This window comes from Mustela nivalis (genome assembly GCF_964662115.1).
Source record: "Mustela nivalis genome assembly, chromosome: 1".
NCBI classification, from domain to species: domain Eukaryota; kingdom Metazoa; phylum Chordata; class Mammalia; order Carnivora; family Mustelidae; genus Mustela; species Mustela nivalis.
The window spans coordinates 148078422-148104787 of record NC_139020.1 but is presented as its reverse complement, the minus strand read 5'-3'; the positions used below and the strand labels follow the sequence as shown (position 1 = coordinate 148104787).

At 40.8% G+C, this 26366-nt stretch overlaps 1 protein-coding gene across 3 annotated transcripts; it reads left to right on the top strand.

Annotated features, from left to right (window-relative positions):
* Nucleotides 1-14099: 14099 nt before the first annotated feature.
* Nucleotides 14100-25896, top strand: LOC309861800 (uncharacterized protein). Of its 3 annotated transcripts, XM_082725058.1 has the most exons (3): nt 14100-14429; nt 19712-19803; nt 22242-25896. In XM_082725058.1, the coding sequence occupies exons 1-3, from the start codon at nt 14107-14109 to the stop codon at nt 23693-23695; spliced, it is 1869 nt and encodes a 622-aa protein (XP_082581184.1). In that variant the 5' UTR covers nt 14100-14106; the 3' UTR covers nt 23696-25896. The 3 variants fall into 3 exon arrangements, with proteins under 3 accessions (XP_082581184.1, XP_082581185.1, XP_082581186.1); XM_082725059.1 differs by lacking the exon at nt 19712-19803 and having other exon boundaries at nt 14297-14429; XM_082725060.1 differs by lacking the exon at nt 14100-14429 and having other exon boundaries at nt 19716-19808; nt 22250-25896.
* The last annotated feature ends 470 nt before the right edge of the window (nt 25897-26366 follow it).

Genomic DNA, 26366 nt, shown 5'->3' with positions numbered 1-26366 from the left:
AAGCCTGAAAAAAACAAGTTTCCTCAGAGCCCACCCCCTTGAGGGGGGCAGGAGAACTTAACTCAGGAAACATCATTGACTGAAAAAAACCAGATTCCTCAGAGCCCACCCCCTTGAGGGGGGCAGGAGAACTTAACTCAGGAAACCCACGTGGCAGGCCCCTCCCCCAGAAAACAAATCAAGAAAGAAAAAAAAAAAAAAAGGACTACAAGAGAACAACCACTGCTTCATAAGAAAACTTATATTGTTCACTTGTTCCCACTATTCCGGTTCATTTTTTTTTTTTTTTTTTTTACACATAGTTTATTTTTTTAACCTATTTACCATCACAGCGAGCTGTACAGTACATCAAATTCCATAATACCTTTCTAACCTGAACTTTTTGATACATACACCTATGTTTTTCTTTTGCATTTTTATTTTTTGAATTCCTTTTTTTATATATTAGTTTATTTTAGTCTAGTTTATTCCTTTTTATTTTTATCCTCTAATATTCATATAGAGTTAAACTTCAAAGTAATCCCCTTTCCCCAATCAATACTACCCTATAGGTAAACCAATTTTTAATCCCCTTTATCTTAGGAAAGTTGAGTCCTTTAACAAAGATATCAAGATACATCCAGGAAGAATCAAAACAACCTTCCTCGCACACACTGAGAATTTATAAGAACTCTCCCATCTTCTTCCACCAGTGTTTCTGTGTTTTTGTGTTTGTCCTGATAGCATATAAATTTTACACTTGGGGTTCTTTTTCACGAGGTTCTTTCTTTATTTGCATATATATATATATATTTTCTCTTGTCATATACTTGTATCAGTATTTTTATCTCTTTGTCTACTTCATAAATCTTACCTTGGGGCCCATCTGGGCTGAACCTTCTTTTTCATCTTCCATTTCTTTCCTCTCTCTCTCTCTCTCTCTCTTTTTCTTCTTTTCTTTTTTTTTCTTTTTCTTTTTCTTTACTTTTGTCATATGTTTGGGTGGGGGAATCCTGATTGCTCAGAAGTGTTCTAGGGTTCACCTTGAATGCACCACAGTTGATACATCCAGCTACATCTGTTCAGTCATCTCCCACCAAAATGACTAGGAGGAGAAATGCCCAACAGAAGAAAAATACAGAGGAAGGACCTTCTGCAACAGAGCTAATGGCTATCAACATAGACAATATGTCGGAAAAAGAATTCAGGCTAACAATTATCCAGGCAATAGCTAGGTTGGAGAAAGCCATGGATGACCAAAGGGAATTGATTAGGGCCGAACTGAAAGCGACCAGATAGGATGTTCACAATGTTAGGGCAGAGCTTAAAGCTACCAGGGAGGAGGTTCACAATGCTCTCAATGAGTTCCAAACTAATCTAAATTCTCTCAAAGCTAGGGTAACTGAGACAGAAGATAGAATTAGTGATCAGGAGGAAGCCTGGAACAATCAGCTTAGAAACCACGAAAACAGAATCAGGGAAATAAATGATGCCATGAAGCGTTCCAACATCAGAATTATTGGAATCCCTGAAGGTGAAGAGAAAGAAAGAAGTTTAGAGGATATAGTGGAACAAGTCCTTCATGAAAATTTTCCCAACTCTCGAATGAAGCACAGCGTTCATGTACTAGAGGCTGAACGGTCTCCACTCAAGATTATACATTCCAAAAAAAATCACGATACCTGATAGTCAAATTGAGGAATTATAATTGTAGATATAATCTCTTGAAAGCCGCCAGGGCAAAGAGGCTCCTTACTTACAGAGGGAAGCCCATCAGAATAACATCAGACCTGTCCACAGAGACCTGGCAAGCCAGAAGAGGCTGGCAAGATATATTCAGGGCACTAAATGAGAAGAACATGCAGCCAAGAATACTTTATCCAGCAAGACTGACATTCAAAATGGAAGGAGAGATAAAGAGTTTTCAAGACCGGCAAGGCTTAAAAGACTATGAAACCACCAAGCTGAAATATTAAGGGGGTTTCTATAAAAGAGGAAAAATCCCAAGAATAGCATTGAACAGAAATATAGAGACAGTCTACAGAAAGAAATACTTCAAAGGTAACTCGATGTCAATAAAAACATATCTATTAATAACCACCATCAATGTGAATGAATGGCCTAAATGCACCCATAAAATGGCACACGGTTGCATTTAGATAAAACGACAGGACCCATACATATGTTGTCTACAAGAGACCCATTTTGAACATATAGATACACCCAGACTGAAAGTGAAGGGATGGAGAAGCATCTTTCATGTCAATGGGCCTCAAAAGAAGGCTGGGGTAGCGATTCTCATATCAGATAAATTAGACTTCAAACTAAAGACTGTAGTCAGAGATACAGAAGGACACTACATAATCCTTAAAGGGACTATCCACCAAGAAGATCTAACAATTGTAAATATCTATGCTCCCAATATGGGAGCAGCCAATTAATAAGAAAACTGTTAATCAAGGTAAAGCATCATATTGATATGAATACATTAATAGTAGGAGATCTTAACACGCCTCTCTCAGAAATAGACAGACCATTGAAGCAGAAAATCAATAAAGAAACAAGAGCATTGACTGACACATTGGACCAGATGGACCTCATAGATATATACAGAACATTCCACCCTAAAACAACAGAATACCATTCTTCTCAAGTGCACACGGAACCTTCTCCAGAATAGACCACATAATGGGTCACAAATCAGGACTCAACCGATACCAAAAGACTGAGATTATTCCCTGCATATTCTCAGATCACAATCCTTTGAAACAGGAGCTCAATCACAAGGAAAAGTTGAAAAGGAACTCAAACACCTGGAAGCTAAAGACCACCTTGCTTAAGAATGCTTGGATCAACCAGGAGATCAAGGAAGAAATGAAACAATTCATGGAAACCTATGAGAATGAAGACACTTCGGTCCAAAACCTATGGGATACAGCAAAGGCGGTCCTAAGGGGGAAATACAGAGCCATCCAAGCCTCCCTCAAAAAAAATTAAAAAATCCAGAACACAGCAGCTGTCTCTATACCTTAAAGAACTGGAGAATCAACAGCAAATCAAACCAACTCCACACATAAGAAGGGAAATCATCAAGATTAGAGCTGAAATCAATGAGGTAGAAAGCAGAGATACAGTACAACGTATCAATGAAACTAGAAGCTGGTTTTTTGAAAGAATCACTAAGATCAATAAACCATTGGCCACACTAATCCAAAAGAAAAGAGAGAAACCCCAAATTCATAAAATTATGAATGAAAGGGAGAGATCACAACGAACACCAAGGAAGTAGAAACAATCATCAGAATTTTTATGAACAGTTATATGCCAATAAGCTTAGCAACCTAGATGAAATGCATGCATTTCTGGAAAAATATAAACTACCAAAATTGAACCAGGAAGAAATCAACAACCTGAATAGACCAATATCTAATAACGAGATTGAAGCAGTGATCAAAAACCTCCCAAAAAACAAGAGCCCAGGACCTGACGGATTCCCTGGGGAATTCAACCAAACCTTCAAAGAAGAAATAAAACTTATTCTCCTGAAGCTGTTTCAAAAAATTGAAGCAGAAGGAAAACTTCCAGACTCTTTCTATGAAGCCAGCATTACCCTGCTCCCCAAACCAGGCAAAGACCCTACCAAAAAGGAGAATTTCAGATCAATATCACTGATGAATATGGATGCTAAGATTCTCAACAAGATCCTAGCCAACAGGATCCAACAGCACATTAAAAAGATTATCCACCATGATCAGGTGGGATTCATCCCTGGGCTACAAGGATGGCTCAACATTCGCAAATCAATCAATGTGATACAACAAATTAATATGAGAAGAGAGAAGAACCACATGGTCCTCTCAACTGATGCAGAAAAAGCATTTGACAAAATCCAGCATCCGTTCCTGATTAAAACACTTCCAAGTATAGGGATAGAGGGAACATTCCTGAACCTCATCAAATCTATCTATGAAAGACCGACAACAAATATCATCCTCAATGGGAAAAAACTTGCAGCCTTCCCGTTGAGATCAGGAACACGACAAGGATGCCCACTTTCACCACTCTTGTTCAACATAGTATTAGAAGTCATAGCAACAGCAATCAGACAACAAAGAGAAATAAAAGGTATCCAAATTGGCAATGAAGAATTCAAACTCTCTCTCTTCGCAGATGACATGATTCTTTATATGGAAAACCCTAAGGACTCCACCCCCAAACTACTAGAACTCATACAGCAATTCAGCAACGTGGCAGGATACAAACTCAATGTGCAGAAATCAGTGGCTTTCTTATACACTAACAACGAAAATATAGAAAGGGAAATTAGAGAATCGATTCCATTTACTATAGCACCAAGAACCATAAGACACTTGGGAATAAACCTGACCAAAGAGGTAAAGGATCTGTACTCGAGGAACTACAGAACACTCATGAAAGAAACTGAGGACACAAAAAGATGGAAGACCATTCCATGCTCTTGGATCGGAAGAATAAACATTGTTAAAATGTCTATACTGCCTAGAGCAATGTATACTTTTAATGCCATTCCGATCAAAATTCCACCGGTATTCTTCAAAGAGCTGGAGTAAATAATCCTAAAATTTGTATGGAATCAGAAGAGACCCCGAATCGCTAAGGAAATGTTGAAAAACGAAAATAAGGCTGGGGGCATCACGTTACCTGGTTTCAAGCTTCATTACAAAGCTGTGATCACCAAGACAGCATGTACTGGCATAAAAACAGACTCATAGACCAGCGGAACAGAGTAGAGAGCCCAGATATGGACCCTCAACTCTATGGGCAATAATCTTCGACAAAACAGGAAAAAATATACAGTGGAAAAAAGACAGTCTCTTCAAGAAATGGTGCTGGGAAAACTGGGCAGCTATATGTAGAAGAATGAAACTCGATCATTCTCTTACACCGTACACAAAGATAAACTCAAAATGGATAAAAGACCTCAGCGTGAGACAGGAATCCATCAGAATCCTAGAGGAGAACATAGGCAGTAATCTCTTCGATATCCGCCACAGCAACCTCTTTCAAGATATGTCTCCAAAGGCAAAGGAAATAAAAGCGAAAATAAACTTTTGGGACTTCATCAAAATCAAAAGCTTCTGCACAGCAAAGGAAACAGTCAAAAAAACGAAGAGGCAACCCACGGAATGGGAGAAGATATTTGCAAATGACAGTACAGACAAAAGGTTGATATCCAGGATCTATAATGAATTCCTCAAACTCAACACACACGAAACAGGGAAACATATCAAAAAATGGGAAGAAAATATGAACAGACAATTCTCCAATGAAGACATACAAATGGTTATCAGACACATGAAAAAATTTTCATCATCACTAGCCCTCATGGAGATTCAAATTAAAACCACATTGTGATATCAACTTACACCAGTTAGAATGGCCAAAATTAGCAAGACAGGAAACAACATGTGTTGGAGAGGATGTGGAGAAAGGGGAACCCTCTTACACTGTTGGTGGGAATGCAAGTTGGTGCAGCCTCTTTGGAGAATTGAGTGGAGATTCCTCAAGAAATTAAAAATAGAACTTCCCTATGACCCTGCCATTGCACTCCTGGGTATTTACCCCAACGATACAGATCTAGTGAAAAGAAGAGCCATCTGTACCCCAATGTTTATAGCAGGAATGGCCATGGTCGCCAAACTATGGAAAGAACCAAGATGCCCTTCAACGGACGAATGGATAAGGAAGATGTGGTCCATATACACTATGGAGTATTATGCCTCCATCAGAAAGGATGAATACCCAACTTTTGTAGCAACATGGACAGGACTGGAAGAGATTATGCTGAGTGAAATAAGTCAAGCAGAGAGAGTCAATTATCATATGGTTTCACTTATTTGTGGAGCATAACAAATATCATGGAGGACAAGGGGTGTTAGAGAGGTGAAGGGATTTGGGGTCAATTGGAAGGGGATGTGAATCATGAGAGACTATGGACTCTAAAAAACAATCTGAGGGGTTTGAAATGGCAGGGCTGTGGGAGGTTGTGGTACCAGGTGGTGGGTATTATAGAGGGCACCGATTGCATGGAGCACTGGGTGCAGTGAAAAAATAATGAATACTGTTTTTCTGAAAATATATAAATTATTAAAAAAACATATCTCTCAATAATCACTGTCAATATGAATGGCCTAAACGCCCCCATAAAACGACACAGGGTTGCAGATTGGTAAAATGACAGGACCCATCCATATGTTGTCTACAAGAGACCCATTTTGAAACTAAGGGTACACCCAGACTTAAAGTGAAGGGATGGAGAAGCATCTTTCATGCAATGGGCCTCAAAAGAAGGCTGGGGTAGCGATTCTCAAATCAGATAAATTAGATTTTAAGAGTCTCATGCTCTACCGACTGAGCTAGCCGGGCGATAAATTAGATTTTAGACTAAAGACGGTCGTCAGAGATAAAGGACACTACATCATTCTTAAAGAGTCTATCCACTAAGAAGTTCTAACAATTGTAAATATTTATGCCCCCAATATGGGAGCAGCTAATTACATAAGAAAACTGTTAATCAAGATAAAAGTCATATTGATATGAATACTTTAATAGTAGGAGATCTTAACACAATTCTCAGCAATAGACATATCATCCAAGCAGGAAATCAGTAAAGAAAGAAGAGCATTGAATGACACTTTGGACCAGATGGACCTCATATATATATACAGAACATTCCACCTTAAAACAACAGAATACTCATTTTTGTCGAGTGCACATGGAACCTTCTCCAGAATAGACCACATACTGGGTCACAAATCAGGGCTCAATTGATACCAAAAGATTGAGATTATTCCCTGCATATTCTCAGATAACAATTCTTTGAAACTGGAGCTCAAACACAATGAAAGTTTGGAAGGAATTCAAACACCTGGAAGCTAAAGACTATGTTACGTAACAATGCTTGGATAAACCATGAAATCAAAGTACAACTTAAACGATTCATGAAAACCAATGAGAATGAAGACACTTTAGTCCAAAACCTCTGGGATACAGCAAAGGCAGTCCTAAGGGGTCAATACATTGCCATCCAAGCCTCCCTCAAAAAATTTGAAATATCCAGAATATACCAGCTCTCTTTACATCTTAAAGAACTGGAGAATCAACCACAAATTAAGCCAACTCCACTCACAAGAAGTTTCCCTTGTATTCTTGGAGAGAATACAGATAACACCAAGGCAATCGAAATAATCATCAGAACTTATTATCAAGAAATATATGGGGTGCCTGGGTGGCTCAGTGGGTTAAGCCACTGCCTTCAGCTCAGGTCATGATCTCAGGGTCCTGGGATCGAGTCCCGCATCGGGCTCTCTGCTCAGCAGGGAGCCTGCTTCCTCCTCCTCTCTCTCTGCCTGCCTCTCTGCCTACTTGTGATCTCTCTCTGTCAAATAAATAAATAAAATTAAAAAAAAATAAATATATGCCAGGGGAGGAGTCAAGATGGCGGAGAGTAGCAGGCTGAGACTACTTCAGGTAGCCGGAGATCAGCTAGATAGCTTATCTAAAGATTGCAAACACCTACAAATCCATTGGCAGATTGAAGAGAAGAAGAACAGCAATTCTGGAAACAGAAAAACAACCACTTTCTGAAAGGTAGGACTGGCGGAGACGTGAATCCAAAGCGACGGAAGATAGACCACGGGGAGAGGGGCTGGCTCCTGGCAAGCGGCGGAGCAATGACGCACAAAATCAGGACTTTTAAAAGACTGTTCCACTGAGGGACATCGCTCCAGGGGCTAAACCGGGGTGAAGCCCACGCAGGGTCAGCGTGGCCTCAGGTCCCGCAGGGTCACAGAAGGATCGGGGGTGTCTGAGTGTCGCAGAGCTTGTGGGTATTGGAACAGGAAAACCGGCTACAGAGACAGAGCCGACAGTAAGCTCACAGCTCGGTGTTACCTTGAACTGGTCGCAGGCTCGGTGAGCTCGGAGCACGGCCGGAGGTCAGGCAGACGGGAGTAACTGGGTGTGTTCTCTGAGGGCGCACTGAGGAGTGCAGCCCCGGGTTCTCAGCTCCTCCGGGCAGAAACCAGGAGGCCACCATTTGTACTCCCGTCCTCCAGAACTCTACGGAAAGCGCTCAGGGAACAAAAGCTCCTGAAAGCAAACCCGAGGGGATTACTCAGCCCGGCCCCCAGTAAGGGCGGTGCAATTCCGCCTGGGGCAAAGATACTTGAGAATCACTACACCAGGTTCCTCCCCCAGAAGATCAACGAGAAATCCAGCCAAGACCAAGTTTACCTACCAAGGAGTGTGGTTTCAATACCAAGGAGAGCAGCAGAATTCCAGCCGAGGAGAAAGCAAAGCACGGAACTCATGGCTTACTCCCTGTGATTTTTTTTAGTCTTGCAGTTAATTTAATTTTTTCCTTTTTCTTTTTTTTTTTCTGGCCTTTGGGTAAATTTTATTTTTTTAATTTTACCCTTTTCTATTTTTAATGTTTTTTAACTAGTTTATCTAATATATATATATATATATATATATTCTTTTTTATATTTTCTTTATTCGTTTTCTTTTTTTTAAATTCTTTTCTTTTCTTTTTTTTTTCTTTCTTCAAAGAAACACATAAACAATAATACAATAATAGTAGGGGACTTTAACACTCCCCTCACTGAAATGGACAGATCGTCCAAGCAAAAGATCAGCAAGGAAATAAAGGCCTTAAACGACACACTGGACCAGATGGACATCACAGATATATTCAGAACATTTCATCCCAAAGCAACAGAATACACATTCTTCTCTAGTGCACATGGAACATTCTCCAGAATAGATCACATCCTCGGTCCTAAATCAGGACTCAACCGGTATCAAAAGATTGGGATCATTCCCTGCATATTTTCAGACCACAATGCTCTAAAGCTAGAACTCAACCACAAAAGGAAGTTTGAAAAGAACCCAAATACATGGAGACTAAACAGCATCCTTCTAAAGAATGAATGGGTCAACCGGGAAATTAAAGAAGAATTGAAAAAAATCATGGAAACAAATGATAATGAAAATACAACGGTTCAAAATCTGTGGGACACAACAAAGGCAGTCCTGAGAGGAAAATATATAGCGGCACAAGCCTTTCTCAAGAAACAGAAAGGTCTCAGGTACACAACCTAACCCTACACCTAAAGGAGCTGGAGAAAGAACAAGAAAGAAACCCTAAGCCCAGCAGGAGAAGAGAAATCATAAAGATCAGAGCATAAATCAATGAAATAGAAACCAAAAAACCAATAGAACAAATCAACGAAACTAGGAGCTGGTTCTTTGAAAGAATTAATAAAATTGATAAACACCTGGCCTGACTTATCAAAAAGAAAAAAGAAAGGACCCAAATAAATAAAATCATGATGAAAGAGGAGAGATCACAATTAACACCAAGGAAATACAAACTATTATAAGAACATACTATGAGCAACTCTATGCCAATAAATTTGACAATCTGGAAAAAATGGATGCATTCCTAGAAACTACCTATACCTATAAACTACCACAACTGAACCAGGAAGAAATAGAAAGTCTGAACAGACCCATAACCAGTAAGGAGATTGAAACAGTCATTAAAAATCTCCAAACAAACAAAAGCCTAGGGCCAGACGGCTTCCCGGAGAAATTCTACCAAACATTTAGAGAAGAACTAATTCCTATTCTCCTGAAACTGTTCCAAAAAATAGAAATGGAAGGAAAACTTCCAAACTCATTTCATGAGGCCAGCATCACCTTGATCCCAAAACCAGACAAGGATCCCATCAAAAAAGAGAGCTATAGACCAATATCCTTGATGAGCACAGATGCGAAAATACTCAACAAAATACTAGCCAATAGGATTCAACAGTACATTAAAAGGATTATTCACCACGACCAAGTGGGATTTATTCCAGGGCTGCAAGGTTGGTTCAACATCCGCAAATCAGTCAATGTGATACAACACATCAATAAAAGAAAGAACAAGAACCATATGATATTCTCAATAGATGCTGAAAAAGCATTTGACAAAGTACAGCATCCCTTCCTGATCAAAACTCTTCAAAGTGTAGGGATAGAGGGCACATACCTCAATATCATCAAAGCCATCTATGAAAAACCCACCGCAAATATCATTCTCAATGGAGAAAAACTGAAAGCTTTTCCGCTAAGGTCAGGAACACGGCAGGGATGTCCATTATCACCACTGCTATTCAACATAGTACTAGAAGTCCTAGCCTCAGCAATCAGAAAACAATCAGACAACAAAAGGAAATTAAAGGCATCCAAATCGGCAGAGAAGAAGTCAAATTATCACTCTTCGCAGATGATATGATACTATATGTGGAAAACCCAAAAGACTCCACTCCAAAACTGCTAGAACTTGTACAGGAATTCAGTAAAGTGTCAGGATATAAAATCAATGCACAGAAATCAGTTGCATTTCTCTACACCAACAACAAAACAGAAGAAAGAGAAATGAAGGAGTCAGTCCCATTTACAATTGCACCCAAAACCATAAGATACCTAGGAATAAACCTGACCAAAGCGGCACAGAATCTATACTCAGAAAACTATAAAGTACTCATGAAAGAAGTTGAGGAAGACACAAAGAAATGGAAAAATGTTCCATGCTCCTGGATTGGAAGAATAAATATTGTGAAAATGTCTATGCTACCTAAAGCAATCTGCACATTTAATGCAATTCCTATCGAAGTACCATCCATCTTTTTCAAAGAAATGGAACAAATAATTCTAAAATTTATATGGAACCAGAAAAGACCTCAAATAGCCAAAGGGGTATTGAAAAAGAAAGCCAAAGTTGGTGGCATTACAATTCCGGACTTCAAGCTCTATTACAAAGCTGTCATCATCAAGACAGCAGGGTACTGGCACAAAAACAGACACATAGATCAATGGAACAGAATAGAGAGCCCAGAAATAGACCCTCAAATCTATGGTCAACTCATCTTCAACAAAGCAGGAAGGAATGTCCAATGGAAAAAAGACAGCCTCTTCAATAAATGGTGCTGGGAAAATTGGACAGCCACATGCAGAAAAATGAAATTGGACCATTTCCTTACACCACACACAAAAATAGACTCAAAATGCATGAAGGACCTCAATGTGAGAAAGGAATCCATCAAAATCCTTGAGGAGAACACAGGCAGCATCCTCTTCGACCTCAGCTGCAGCAACATCTTCCTAGGAACATCGCCAAAGGCAAGGGAAGCAAGAGCAAAAATGAACTATTGGGATTTCATCAAGATCAAAAGCTTTTGCACAGCAAAGGCAACAGTTAACAAAATCAAAAGACAACTGACAGAATGGGAGAAGATATTTGCAAACGACATATCAGATAAAGGTCTAGTGTCCAGAATCTATAAAGAACTTAGCAAACTCAACACCCAAAGAACAAATAATCCAATCAAGAAATGGGCAGAGGACATGAACAGACATTTCTGCAGAGAAGACATCCAGATGGCCAACAGACACATGAAAAAGTGCTCCATATCACTCGGCATCAGGGAAATACAAATCAAAACCACAATGAGATATCGCCTCACACCAGTCAGAATGGCTAAAATCAATAAGTCAGGAAATGACAGATGCTGGCGAGGATGTGGAGAAAGGGGAACCCTCCTACACTGTTGGTGGGAATGTAACCTGGTGCAGCCACTCTGGAAAACAGCATGGAGGTTCCTCAAAATGTTGAAAATAAAACTGCCCTATGACCCAGCAATTGCACTACTGGGTATTTACCCTAAAGATACAAACGTAGTGATCCAAAGGGGCACGTGCACCTGAATGTTTATAGCAGCAATGTCCACAATAGCCAAACTATGGAAAGAACCTAGATGTCCATCAACAGATGAATGGATCAAGAAGATGTGGTATATATACACAATGGAATACTATGCAGCCATCAAAAGAAATGAAATCTTGCCATTTGCGACAACATGGATTCGTATCATGCTTAGCGAAATAAGTCAAGCAGAGAAAGACAACTATCATATGATCTCCCTGATATGAGGAAGTGGTGATGCAACATGGGGGCTTAAGTGGGTAGGAGAAGAATCAATGAAACAAGATGGAATTGGGAGGGAGACAAACCATAAGTGACTCTTAATCTCACAAAACAAACTGAGGGTTGCTGGGGGGAGGGGGTTTGGGAGAAGGGGGTTGGATTATGGACATTGGGGAGGGTATGTGCTTTGGTGAGTGCTGTGAAGTGTGTAAACCTGGTGATTCACAGACCTGTACCCCTGGGGATAAAAATATATGTGTATAAAAAATAAAAATTTATAATTAGAAAAAAAAATACTGGGGGAAAAAAATATATGTGTATAAAAAATAAAAAATTTAAAAAAAAAGAAATATATGCCAATAAGTTAATCAACCTAGATGAAAGGGATGCATTCCTGGAAAATGTAAAATTGCAAAATTGAACGAGGAAGAAACTGACAAACTGAATAGACTGATATCTAGTAATGAGATTGAAGCAGTGATCAAAAACTTCCCAAAAAACAAGAGCCAAGGACCTGACGGATTCCCTGGGCAATTTACCAAACTTTCATTGAAGAAATAACACTTATTCTCCTGAAGCTGTTTCCAAAAATTTAAGCAGAAGGAAAACTTTCAGACTCTTTCTATGGAGCCAGCATTACCCTGATCCCCAAACCAGGCAAAGACCCGATCAAAAAGAGAATTTCAGACCAATATCCCTGATGAATATGGATGCTAAGATTCTCAACAAGATCCTAGCAAATAGGATCCAATAGCACATTACAAAGATTATCCACCACGACCAGGTGGGATTCATCCCTGGTTTGCAACGATGGTTCAACATTCACAAATCAATCAATGTGATACAACAAATCAGTAAGAGAAAAGAGAAGAACCACATGGTCCTCTAAATTGATGCAGAAAAACCATTTGATAAAATCCAGCATCTGTTCCTGATTAAAACGCTTCAAAGTATATGGATAGAGGGAACATTCCTGACCTTCATAAAATCTATCTATGAAAAACCAACAGCAAATATCATCTTCAATGGGAAAAAGCTCACAGCCTTCCCGTTGAGATCAGGAACAGGACAAGGATGCCCACTTTCACCACTCTTGTTCAACACAGTATTAGAAGTCCTAGCAACAGCTATCAGACAATAAAGAGATCTAAAAGGTTTTCAAACTGGCATTAAAGAAGTCAAACTCTCTCTCTTCACAGATGACATGATACTTTAAATGGAAAGCCCCCCAAATACTGGAACTCATATAGCAATTCAGTAATGTGGCAGGATACAAAGTGAATTTACAGAAATCAGTGGCTTTCTTATATACTAACAATGAAAATACAGAAAGGGAAATTAGTGAATCGATTCCATTTACTATAGCACCAAGAACCATAAGATACCTGGGAATAAGCCTAACCAAGGAGGTAAAGGATCTATACTCGAGAAACTACAGAAACATTCACGAAAGAAATAAAAAAAGACACAAAAAGATGGAAGACCATTCCATGCTCTTGGATCAGGAGAATAAACATTGTTAAAATGTGTATACTGCCTAGAGCAATCTATACTTTTAATGCCATTCTGATCAAAATTCCCCCAGTATTTTTCAAAGAGCTGGTGCAAATAATCCTAAAGTGACCCCGAATCTCTAAGGAAATGTTGAAAAAGAAAAACAAAACTGGGGCATAATCCGTCTTTATAACTCGCTGCTCAGAATATAACATAAGGAAAGTCACATTGCAATAACCAGTCTACTATATAAGTCCACCCTTGTATAGTGCTTCCAGCTCCTTTCTTTCTGTCTGCTAGACTGGATGCTGCCCTATTGGTGAACTCTTGAATAAAAGCCAATGAGATCTTTAAAATGTACTCAGTTGAATTTTGTTCAGAAGAAAATCCCCCGAAGCCACGGGAAGGTACCGTTTTTGTGCCCCTGTGGTCGGAAATCAGCAAGTACCCCTAGATACAATGAGTGGCCCCCTTAACAACTCTCCCTTTGGCCAGAACCAGTCAGCTAGAACTTAGTGCCTCCCTATTTTGACCTCTAGTTTTGGATCCTGTTCTTGGGGGGCGCGGGGGTGGGGAGGAGAAGGCCTGGAGGGCAGCGAGACACACACTTGCAAGGGATGTGGTCAAAGTGGGCAAGGCCCGTAGAGCTCTGGAGCCTGGCAGGGCATTGGATTGACGAGTGGAGGGCCGGCGCCCGGGCGCGAGTGTGTGTGTGGGGGGAGTGTTGGGGACCAGCCAGGCGCTCACAGGCTGGCGGATATTGCACCGGCGCCAGGGAGAAGCCGAGACGCCGGCCCTCCCGACTTCCTAGAGAGGCTGCGGAGGACCCGGGCGGCGGCGCGCGTGCGCGCCCCGGGCTGACGGAGAGACCGGCGCGGGGCGACAGGCGGTGGCCCGGTGGTGTGGTCGCAGGACGAGCTGGCGGGGGCCTGGGGAGTCGGTGAGCGGCCGGGCGGGGCGCTGGGGCGTCGGGGTCGGCTGGCTGGCGCAGGGTTCCGGAGGGCGGCGGGGGTGTTTGGCCCCTCCCGGTCTGAGAGTAGAGGGGCGGGAGGCGGCTGAGGCCGGGCCTGGAGGCTGCGCCCGGGGCGGGTGGTTTAGCGGGGAAGCCGGTGCCCGCCTCGGGGAGGCGCGTATCTGGAAGTGCTTTGCAGCCCGCGGCAGGGAGTTGGGAGTAATGGCTTCTGCGCTTTATTCTTTCTCCCAATTACGCGAACAAAGCTACTCATTATGGACAATTAGGTGACGCGGGTGAGTGCCAGAAAAGTAAGAGTAACCGCAAGTAGTTTCGTCTGGATGCTTCTTGACAGTATAAATTTGTTCACAATTATGGAAACTCATATACATAAATATATGTTTGTTTGTTTATTACGAAATTGGATCATACCATTGCTTTTAAAAACTTCTTTTAGTATTCTTGTGATACAGTAATGCTGTGATAAGATATGCATATTATTTACCGTAGGCTACAATAAAATTTACCATTTTAACCATTTTAAAGTGTGGCATCATTCAGTGGCATTAAGCACAGTCATACTCTTGCCTCTTGAAAATTCCGGCGGAATGCATTTGTTCACTTGGTGGTCAGAATTGGTGTCAGCATTATGGCATCACTAAGACATATTTCTGACTGTGATGGATAGAAAACATTTTGTTTGCAGTTTATTTTCCTTAGCACACATTGCATTAAGCTGTGTTACATAAAGCGCAACAAGTGACGTTTGTGAAGAAAAATAGCAGTCTTGTTTATTAGGGTGATTGTCTCTTTTCAGAATGAAAAGTGAAGTGTCCGAGAGGGAGGTTTTTATTTTTGTAATATAGGGTTTTTTTTCTTTTTTACAGATTTTATTTTAATAAAGGGGAATATTTAAACAGAAGGTACAGCTCTAACTTAAAACTACTGTACTGTCTCTGACTTGCATAGGCGTCGGTAATCAGAGAATGGTCTCCTTCTAGGTTAAAAGTGGTGGCCAGGAGAGAACACCATCCTGTTTCAAACTCTTTGTAGTTCAAGAGTGAAAATTTGCAGGGAGATGTCAGCAAGCGGCTTTAGTTGTAATTTGAGGAATGAATTTCAGAGGACTTGGCGTCTGTTGGCACGTGTCTGTATCTCTGGGTATACTGAGAGTCTGGTGAATAAGGGTGCTCTTACATGTCATGTTAATGCTGGAGAAAGGCAGACAAAGTTTGGTTAAAAACCATAATCCTTCCTGTGGGTGGTAATGATCAGAATGTTTTCCTTCCCAGATCTTAAAACTTTTAGCCTCCTTTCTTGTTTTATTAAACTGCATTGCTCTGCACACTGTAACATACCTCTTAACATATCTACACTTCATTGGCTGTCCTCCTGTGAGCTCTGGAAGGCGGTATCATTATTATTATTATTATTATTTTGTATCATTCACCACAGAGACCTTAGTGCCTGGGGCATAGTAGGTGCTCAATAGATATTGTTAAGTTAATAAAAGAATGACTGTAAATTGGAGACAAGAATGACAGTATTTGGTATCTTTGATTGCCAAGTTAATTTTTAAGCTAAGAAAAAAAGTAAATCAGAGAAAAACGGTAACACACTTCCTCAATTCAAAAAACTTTTTTCTTTTGAGTAATTGTAGATTTACAGGGGGTTGCAGAAGTTGTAGAGTTCCCTTATAGTCTTCGCTCAGTTTGCCTAAAGTTAAAGTTAACCACAGAACAGTCATCAAACTTAAGAATTTCACAGTGGCGCAGTACTGTTAATTAAACTGCTGACTTTAATATTTAGAGGTCATCAGCTTCTCACTAGTGACCTTTTTCTGTTCCAGGATCCAGTCTAGAATCCCTCGTTGCGTTTAGTAGTCATGTCTCCAAGTTTTCCTTTAGTATGTGACGGTCTCTCCATCTTTCCCTGTTCTTCGTGACCTCGATGCTTTTGAAGTATGTTGTGCTGGTATTTTTAGAATGCTCCTCACTTTGGTTTTGTCAGGCATTTTCTCCTGCTTCGATTGGATGGTGTCGATATGTCTTATTACTGTTGATATTAATTTTGATCTAGTGGTGTCTGCCACTGTAAAGATACTGTCTTTCCCTCTGTAACTAGCAATTATACTTTGAGACCTTGCATAACAATATCCTGTTTCACCTACTAATTAGCCTTCCTGGTGGATCTTATTAGTGTAATGGTCTAAAGGTGACTTTCATTTCTGTTATTCTCCCTACAGTTATTAATTGGAATACTTTCTGAGGAAGAGTTGTGTCTTGTTTCCCTTTGCTTTATTTATTCAGTTAGTTATATGAGTGTGTGATGTTGGGTATGTATTCTTTGAGTTCTGATGCAGTGCTGATATTATTTTGTTACTTGAATTATTCTAGCCTTGGCCATTGGGCGCTCTTTGCAGTTGGCTCCTGTTTCCCCTTGAAGTGCCCACATCCATTTTGGTGTCTTTCCCTGACTTTCTGGCACCACAGAATGCTTGTGTTGTATCTTTCCCTCCCCAGTCCTGAAGACCACCAAGTTCCGTTTACTGGAGAAAGGTATGGAGAAACCCAAGTTTGGGACACGAGGTTTGAGTTCATTTCTTAATTGATGGATTTGTTTAATATAACATTCCAGTTATGTACTGGAAGCAGTTTTTCTTGTTTCCTTACCAGTGTATAAAATAAAGCATATGTACCCTGACACTGGTAGGAAAAACACAAGACTAAGAGACTGCTTAATGAGGATTTTAAAAGAAAACAAAATCACATTGTGTATGAGTTGAAGAAAGGGAGGGAAGGAAGAAGGAAAGAAAGAAGGAAAAGAGAAGAAGGGAAAAAAAGAATGCCCCTGGAAAATGCCCCGATAATTGCTTGGGATTTTCCTTGTGCTTTACAAAGCCATTTTCACTGTAGGATTGAGACTGGGATTGAGGTATGAAGCTCTGGGAGAATAGTCCTGATCAGCCCAGGTTTCCTCCTGGGTTTGGGATGAGTGAAGTTTTCCTTCTGTTCTCAAAAGCTAGTTGGGACGTGGAGAAACCCTGAGGCATTAGGATACCTGAATTTAACCTTGCGGGATCAGCTCACTGGCCTCCTATGTCCTTAACTGTGCTCTGGGTCTTTCATCCAGAGTCCAAAAGGGTCTTCTCCATGTTCAAGGTTGTAGAAGCTGGCCTAACCCTTTCTTTGGTCAAAGGCCTGGAATCCTTTGCCAAATTCCTGGCGTTTGCCCTCAGTTTCCTGTCTGTCAGTCTTCTTATCACCGCTCCAGATACTTCACCCACCTCTTTAGACATTTCTATGACAGCTGCTTCAGAAAAGGTCTGCTTGGAGGCTTAAAATTGGTGCTTACTGTGCCGTGGGTCTCCATTTCCTGAGATAGGTCATGCCGTTTATATTTCCTTGTGGATGCATTTCTTCAAAATACTTGTCTCTGACCTTGAGTTCATTGTCTTTAGCCTGAATGCCAGGTTTCTAGTCGCCTGAGCAGTTTTCTACTTCTTTCATACTTCCATTTCTTTCCCTTCTCCAGTCTGTTCTCTAAATTTGTCAGGGAAAGTCCCTGTCCCTATTTCTCTTGACTTTTAGCTTCCTTCTGAGCAGCTGTTTCTGCATCTGTTTGTGCTGCTGGGGTCAACAAGGCTGGAGCCTGCCCCTCTTGTGCCTGAAGTTTCCTTTCCTCTCAGCCTTTTGTTATTGCTGGTCTTCAAGTCTGTCTGTGGGCCTTCAGCCACTTACTTTATCATATCCCTCCTTTTCCTTTGCTTTTGTTTTCTGAAATATTTACTCTTCTTTTACTCCCTTAGTTTTTACAGCAAGGCTTCTTTACTCTGCCGGAGCTTTAGCAGACTCCTCAGTGTGCATAATCCTTAATGTAGTTCTTTATTTTACTCTTCATGCCCTGAGAGCAAGAGTGTAGTTTCTTTCCGTTAGTGGGATGGCAGCTTGCTTTTTGGTGTGAGCCTCTTTCTGTCTGTGTTTAGTCATTATTTTTTGTCTGTCCTGATATTATTGGCTGATTCCGGAAGATGTTGGATAGGTATTGGTTTATAACAAAGAGGGGATGGCTTTTGGGTGAAGGCAATGATTTCTTAAATGTGCTTAGTGATGGTGAGAGATGGAGGGTGGTTTCAGGGGAAAATGAGTGTCATTTGTGACATGGTGCACTGAGTTATGAGGCCATGATGTAACAGATGCCAAGTTGTTCTGTCTTTCTATGGTCTGAAGTAGGGTCAATCTTTATCCTTTTTGTATGCACATCTAGTTGTTCCAGCACCACATGTTGAAAAATCTCTTTTCCTTTCAGTGTTCTTAGGACTTTTGTCAAAAATAAGTAATTGTAGATATATGGGTTTATCACTCGATGCTTATTCTGTTAATGATCTCTGTGTCTGACCTTATGTCAGCACTACACTACTTTGATGACTGCTACTTAGTAAATTTTGACATTGGGATTATAAAGCCTTCAGCTTATGTTTTCCCAGTATTCTCATAGCTAGAACTCCTTGGTTTTCCATATGAATTTTATTATGAGATTGTCAGTTTCCAATAGGAGCCATTTGGAGATTTAATAGAGATCATGGTGAAACTAAAGCTTAATTGGAGGACTATTTATGGATGTGAGTTTAAGGAAAGAGAGGGAATGGGAGATGTCTAGAATCATTGACAGAATTTGGAAAGTCAGGATAGAAAGATCGTAAGAATATCCATTTTTGACTGAATATAAGATAAAGAGGGACACCCAAATGAAATGTCCAGTAGGCCACTGGAAGTCTGTAATGGGGGTCTAGAAGAGGGCTGGAACTGGGAAAGCAACATTAGAGCATTCAGAGTCCGTGAGATGTCTGTCAGAGCAAAAAGGGATGCTTTGAGGTCCAGCGCCTGCATAATGAGAAGCCAAAAAAGGAAGGGAAATCAGGAATGAAGGGCCAGAAATGTGAGGGGCAAATCAGGCAGGGCTAATGCTAAGGAAGCCATGGGGAGAGAAAGTGGGCCAAAGTATAGCTTCCTTCAGAGAGTTTAAAATAAGTGAGGGCTGGGAGGAATGGCCAATTCTTACTTGGACCAGGGAACCCTCTGCACCCTCAGAGTAAAACCTGCATGGAAAATTCACAGTGCAGTCAGAATAACACCTGAATGAAAGAGGGATGAGAGGCAGTGTGTGGAGCGGAGCTGCCTGGGTTCTATTGAACCCACTCCCTGGGATACAGACCTTATTGGAGCCGAAGCAGGGTTTGTCCTCATAGCTCTCTTTTCTCCCTCCCTCAGGTCAGTGTGCTTCCCAGGTGCCTGCCCTTTTCCAAGCTGGGAAGTCAGGAGATCAGGCAGTGGCAACTATGCTTCAGATGGTCAGGCCCCAGGTGAGCTGGACTCTGTCTTCCTTGAGTCCCCAAGTCTGTGGCCTGAGAATAGCTAGCAGTCATCTCCAGCTCTGCCCAATTCTGAGATTAATCCCGTGGTTTTCCTGCCTAATTGCTTCCTCTGGAATTGGGTCCCGCCTACTGAGTTCATGGATTCTTTCTGGCCCTGGACTTGTCCTCTTAGATGTGTCATCCCAGCTTCTCTGCCTCCCTTACCCCTATGCCCACCAGGGTCCTACCTGGGCTCTTGGTACCCTGATGTTTCTGCCCTTCAGGCTGAGAATATCCCTGAGCAGTAGAAGCTTATCATTCCAGGAATCTGCAGCATACCAGTTCCTGTCTGTGGACTATACTGAGAGGAAGTAGAAAGGTCCAGCCCTCAGTCAGAGAGCTGTGTACTGGTGCATCATGCTGAAAAACTATTGCAGCATGGCCTCATTGGTTAATGATTCTGTTTGCCAGTAATACAGTCTGCATTCTTTTCTTTACATTTTCTTTCCTCTATTCTATTTTTTCCCAGCCTTTTTATCATGGAAAGTTGCAAAGATGAGATAAGGTAGAGAGAATACTGTAATGAACCTCTTTGTGTCCATCACTCAGCCCTAAGTTATCAACATTGTCTTTACTCCATTATTAATTGACCTAGGGTGGTTTGATTAGAATTTGTAGTTGTAAGGAATAGGGGGCCACTCATGTTATTGTAAGTACTGAGCTGTTTTACTTAAATAAGTCTGGAAGGAGTAGGCTGATCAGACCTACCACTCAGACCGTCCTTTGGGAAACAGGACCCTCAGCAACAATAGCAAATAATTTTTATGCCAGGGAATGTAAGGCAGTTGCTCCCTGCATATCTGTTTGTCTTCCCATTTTCTTCACTCTGAATCTCTTGTCCCCTCATAGCTACTTCTTTATTAGATTTCCCATTCCCATATACTTTCTGCATGCTATGGCTCCTAATGGCTTGGCTTCTCTCCATGCCTCATTTCAGTTTAGAGTGCCTTCTTGTTTTAGTTCTCTTTATTTTGCCTTATTTCCAGCTCAAATTTTACTTAGAAAGGGCCTCCAAGGGTGGTTCAGCCATTAAGTATCATCTCTGTTTGGGCAGAACTTTGCTCCTGGCCACAAAAGAGGCTGAAGTGTAACATACAGAGAAGCTACACTTGGGCATGGTGCCCTGGTCTAGTCAGTTGTGGTCTGAGATGTATTGAGACCAGTTACATGGTTGCCTCATTTTCCCCTTCAGGAAAGACTGAGGCAGGACATTTTCCTGGAAAGGAGTGTTTTCAGGGCAGGCTCTCTGGCTGGCAAGTCTAGGACAGTAGCCAACTCTGGAGAGGGTGGATGGGCTTAGGAGTCCAGGATAGCTATAACTTTCCATATGCTAAAATGCCACGATGGCTTGTGGCCCTGGTTAAAAGAACCAACAGTTTTGTGTTCAGACATGACTGATTGCTTGCTACTTCTACCTTTTCCAAATTCGAAAGGAAATATTCAACTATGTATTTTCCCGTGCTTCTGGATTATCAAGATACCAAAGACGTATTTTGATTCATATTTCAAATTATCAATCCGTTTCTTAATTTTTTTAGAAATGTAGTACTTACTGTACTGACTTCTGCCAGTCTAGTGCATCAGAGACTAGCGGAATCCCCACTTTTAGACCTTTGCTGTCCCTTCCACAATACTTTCCCCCCAGTATTTCTGAACCTGTGAATTCTCTGAATCTTGTCACTGTGCTTACATATAAGACTCACTTTTTTGGTACATTTTTTCCTAATTGTATTTGCCCATACTGTTTCTCATATTTGATTTGAGTTATTTCCTCCTCCTTTCTCTTCCCACTATCTTTTTTTTTTTTTTTTTTTAAGATTTTATTTATTCATTTGACAGAGATCACAGAGAGGCGGAGAGAGAGGAAGGGAAGCAGGCTCCTTGCTGAGCAGAGAACCCGATGCGGGGTTCGATCCTAGGGCTCTGAGCCGAAGGCAGATGCTTTAACCCACTGAACCACCCAGGCACCTCTCTCTCCACACTATCTTTACTGGGAACCACAGAACCACACAGTGTCATGATTGGAAAGGACGTCAGAGTTCATCATTTTACTAAGTGATTTCTCTAAGATCACACCACCTTTACAGTCTGCTCTCTTGCCTTCCAGCTGCTCTTTTTGATTGGACAAATAAGTGGGGCAATTAAGAGCTGTCAGGACAGAGCTCTGTCCTGATAGCTCTTCTTCCACCCTCTCCCACTGACCTTCTTTCCCCTCTTTGTCTTTCTGTCCATGAAGAAAAGTTTGAGCTATTTCCCATCTTTCTCTTGTTCTTAATATTTCATCTCTTAATGTATCCCCTAACATGAAGGTTTTCTCAGGTCCACAGACTCCTGATTCTGTTTCATCGGAGAAAAAGAAATTAATAAAGTATTCTTTCTTTTGGCAGCGGGTGAGACTAGGATGTGGCATTCAGAGTTGCCTGCAAAGCAGGAAGTTTCTAAAGGACCGGTGTCATCTGATGGGACATCTGGAGGCCTCTGTGGAGTAGTTTCTGGGGAGCCAGAGGCAGGAGCTGCCTGTGAAGGTACTTTAGAAAAGCTGGAAGGGCAACTCTCAGAGGAAGAAGGGAGCAGACTGGAAAATGAGGTCTTCAGAATAACACACGAGGATGAAGATAAATCCACAAAGGATGAATATGATGAATATAATGAACTTGGGAAACATCCACATCTGTCCTCTAGTGCTGTAGAATGTCAGGGAGTTCTGAAGGGACAGAAATTTTATCAGTGTGATGAATGTGGTAAAGCTTTCAATTGGAGTTCACACCTCATTGGACATCAGAGAATCCATACTGGAGAGAAACCCTATGAGTGTAATGAATGTGGTAAGACCTTCAGGCAGACCTCTCAACTCATAGTTCATCTCAGAACCCACACCGGGGAAAAGCCCTATGAGTGCAATGAGTGTGGAAAGACTTACCGACACAGCTCCCATCTTATTCAACACCAGAGACTCCATAATGGTGAGAAACCATATAAGTGTAATGAATGTGGAAAAGCTTTCAATGAGAGTTCCAAACTTTTTGACCACCAGAGAACCCATACTGGGGAGAAACCTTATGAATGCAATGAGTGTGGGGCTGCCTTTAGTCGAAGTAAAAATCTCATCCGACATCAGGTACTTCACACTGGTAAAAAACCTTACAAGTGTAGTGAGTGTGGGAAAGCTTTCTGTTCTAATAGAAATCTTGTTGATCATCAGAGGATCCATACTGGGGAGAAGCCTTATGAGTGTAATGAATGTGGCAAAGCTTTCAGTCGGAGTAAATGTCTTATTCGACATCAAAGCCTCCACACTGGACAAAAACCATATAAATGTACTGAGTGTGGGAAAGCCTTCAGTCAGATCTCTCAACTTGTTGACCATGAGCGAATTCATACTGGAGAAAAACCTTTCGAATGTAATGAGTGTGGTAAGGCATTCAGTCTCAGCAAATGTCTTATTCGACATCAGAGACTTCACACAGGTGAAAAGCCCTATAAATGTAACGAGTGTGGAAAATCCTTCAATCAGAACTCCTACCTCATTATACACCAGAGAATTCACACTGGTGAGAAGCCTTATGAATGTAATGAGTGTGGGAAAGTCTTCAGTCATAATTCTAGCCTTATGGTTCATCAGAGAACCCATACAGGGGAAAAACCCTATAAATGTACAGATTGTGGGAAAGCTTTTAGTGACAGCTCACAGCTCACTGTGCACCAGAGAGTTCACACAGGAGAGAAGCCCTATGAATGTATTGAGTGTGGGAAAGCCTTCAGTCAGCGTTCCACTTTTAATCACCACCAGCGAACTCACACTGGAGAGAAGCATTCAGCTCTGGCTTACTCAGTTTGTTAAGGAAGATTCCCCAAGACAGAGCAAGATATTTTGAGTTCATTTTTCTTTGTAAGAAAGATACCCTGATCTCCTCTTGGAATCACTAATCAACGACGTCCATTCCCTGCATTCTTTCTGCTGGATCATGAAGGTGGAAGAGTCACAGGGCCATCCTTCCCAACTATGAGGGAAGTAAGGACTACACATTTCTTGTACTTATAGGTTCCCTCCCTACCTTTTTCCCTCCCTCCCTTCCTACCTTCTCTCTCTTTTTTGTTTAAAAATGTATCTCTGGTTTTAGTTAGGAATCCCATAATCAAATTGTGTGCTTTTCAAGGACAGTAATTAAATGCTTCCTTTCTTTCTAGATAATTCATTTGCATAAATTCTTTCTCCAATGCTCTGATTCTTTCCTATCTTGGGTGTGGCCTTTTAAAAAGTTCTATTACAGTCTAGATCCTCATCACTCGTATTTCCTATCTAGAAAACCTTTTTTTCTTCCTGTTTGCTAATCTTTATCTCTCAGACCCTTTAAGATCTAGCTCATCTCAGAAAGACTTTCTTCTTGAGATGCTTTTTCCATCCTCCTAAATGTCTGTTGATTTGAATTCAGTGCTTCAAATTAGTCTGTGCTACAATTTGCAATTGTTACTAAATTGCATTCAGAATAATTGTCAAGGCATTGGTATATACTTTCATACCAACTTAATGTAGGCTAGGTATTTATTTTATCATACAGATAATTTTCATATGCTAGTTTAATAATTTTTTAAAACTCACCTTTCCAATTCAACCATTCTTAAACTGGGCATGTACTTCCCTTCTACCACTGGACCTAAGACTTTTAAAGATGGATATCATAGGTTACCACAGATAAAGGTGTCATTCATATCCTCTGCATATACCTTCTGGGTATACGCATCTGGGAGTTTTAGTGCTGTTACCTCAGCCTCAAAAAACTAACAATTTATGCTTGAGCATGCCTCTGTGCATGCATGTCTGTGTGTGTGTCTAGGTTTTGGAGTCAGCAGTTATCCCACTAACGTACTTTTCCCTGCTTTCTGTGATTTGTACTCAGAGTGACTCTGATTTCCTTAACGTATAGTTCAGTCTGCCTGTAACTGCCATTTAATGGCAAGATGAGAGGAGTACATTTAATTATTGTAATAATCTTCTGGGCCATCAGGAGGTCTTTTCAGAGTCCTATAGTCATATGAGACATTAGCTTCAACACCTATCCCTTTCACCAATGCAGGAGTGCCCCAGTGCTGGGGAGCTTTGCCTCTGGTGTTTTCCCCATTTCTTTTAGCAGGACAGTAGGATTGACAGTGTGGCAGAGGAGGAGGTTAGATGGGCAATGTCAGATTATGTAACCTGGAGAGGAGAGATTATTGTGAGCTCTGACTTATATCTGAGACAATGGAGAAGAAAAGGAAGAGAATTGAGGCTAAAGAAAATAAGAATTAGATGGGATTTGGGGGGAGGCATCTCAGAAAAGATTAGGAAGAATGTTATTGGGGAGATCCGTAAAAACTACTGAATGAAGTATATAGCTAGAAATTAGCCATTTTGAAATAAATGTTTTAAATTAAATTTCTGTTTTCAGATGTATTTTTACTGTTTGTTTCCATTTTCCTTTACAAGATCTGCAGATAGGACTTTCTTAAAAGTGTTTTATCTTGGGAGCATCCAGATTCTGAGAAGGAGCCCATATTAGCATATCCCCATTCCTCCACTGTGACTTGCACATTGCTAGTCATGTCTTTAGTAGAACTCTCTGCATGTTGAATGTGGTAACTTTACTTCTGTTTGTTATTTGCTCATCCTCTTACCACTCTTGAGTCTGGATGGGGAGAGCCAGCACTGCTCATAAGCACATTACCTCCCCCACACCAGTCTGGTGTACGTGTTCAGCAGGAATGAATGTTCTTACTTCCTTGAAGAGTACTCCAGCTCTTGCATGGAGGAAAATGGGCTATATATGAAAGCCACCTCAATTTCTATTTGTTATTGCTAGTATTTTTTAAAAGTACTGAATTTTAAAAATTTTATCTGGACCCATTTGCCATGCTAAATTATTTTTAGTTGTAATACTTTTTTAGTTTCATTTCCTAGCTTTTCTAAGTATACAATAAATAAGCATTAATATTCTTCTCATCTCCAATCTGTGTGTCACTTAAGTTGTGTGTTAGCAAAACTATTTAAAAAAAATTTATTTTGGAGAGTGAACAGATGTTTTTCCATTCCAAAAATCTAGTATATTGAGTCATGAAATATGTGTAACAACTGCATCTATTTAAAGTATATTGTTGAATGAGTTTTTATAGATAACTCCATGCAGGAAACCATTTCCACAATCAAAATACAGAACATTTCATCATCCCTAAAAGAGTCCTCTTATGGCAGATTCCTGCTCTGGCCCCCAGTCCCAGGCAACTACTGATCTACTTTTTGTCACTGTAGATCTGTTTGCATTTTCTAGAATTTTATAAAAATGGGTATATATCTCTCTCATTAATGAAAGCTGGGGAATGTCTCTGGTATGTGCTAGGGTTCCCCACCTGGGCTCCTTTGTGAAGGCCTGAGGAAGCGGGTATGACTGGAGCCACTAGGAGATTGTAGGCTGTTGGAATCATTGAGAAGAGTTTATTAAGAAGGGTCTGGACAGTACTGTCTCCTTAAGGTAGAAAGA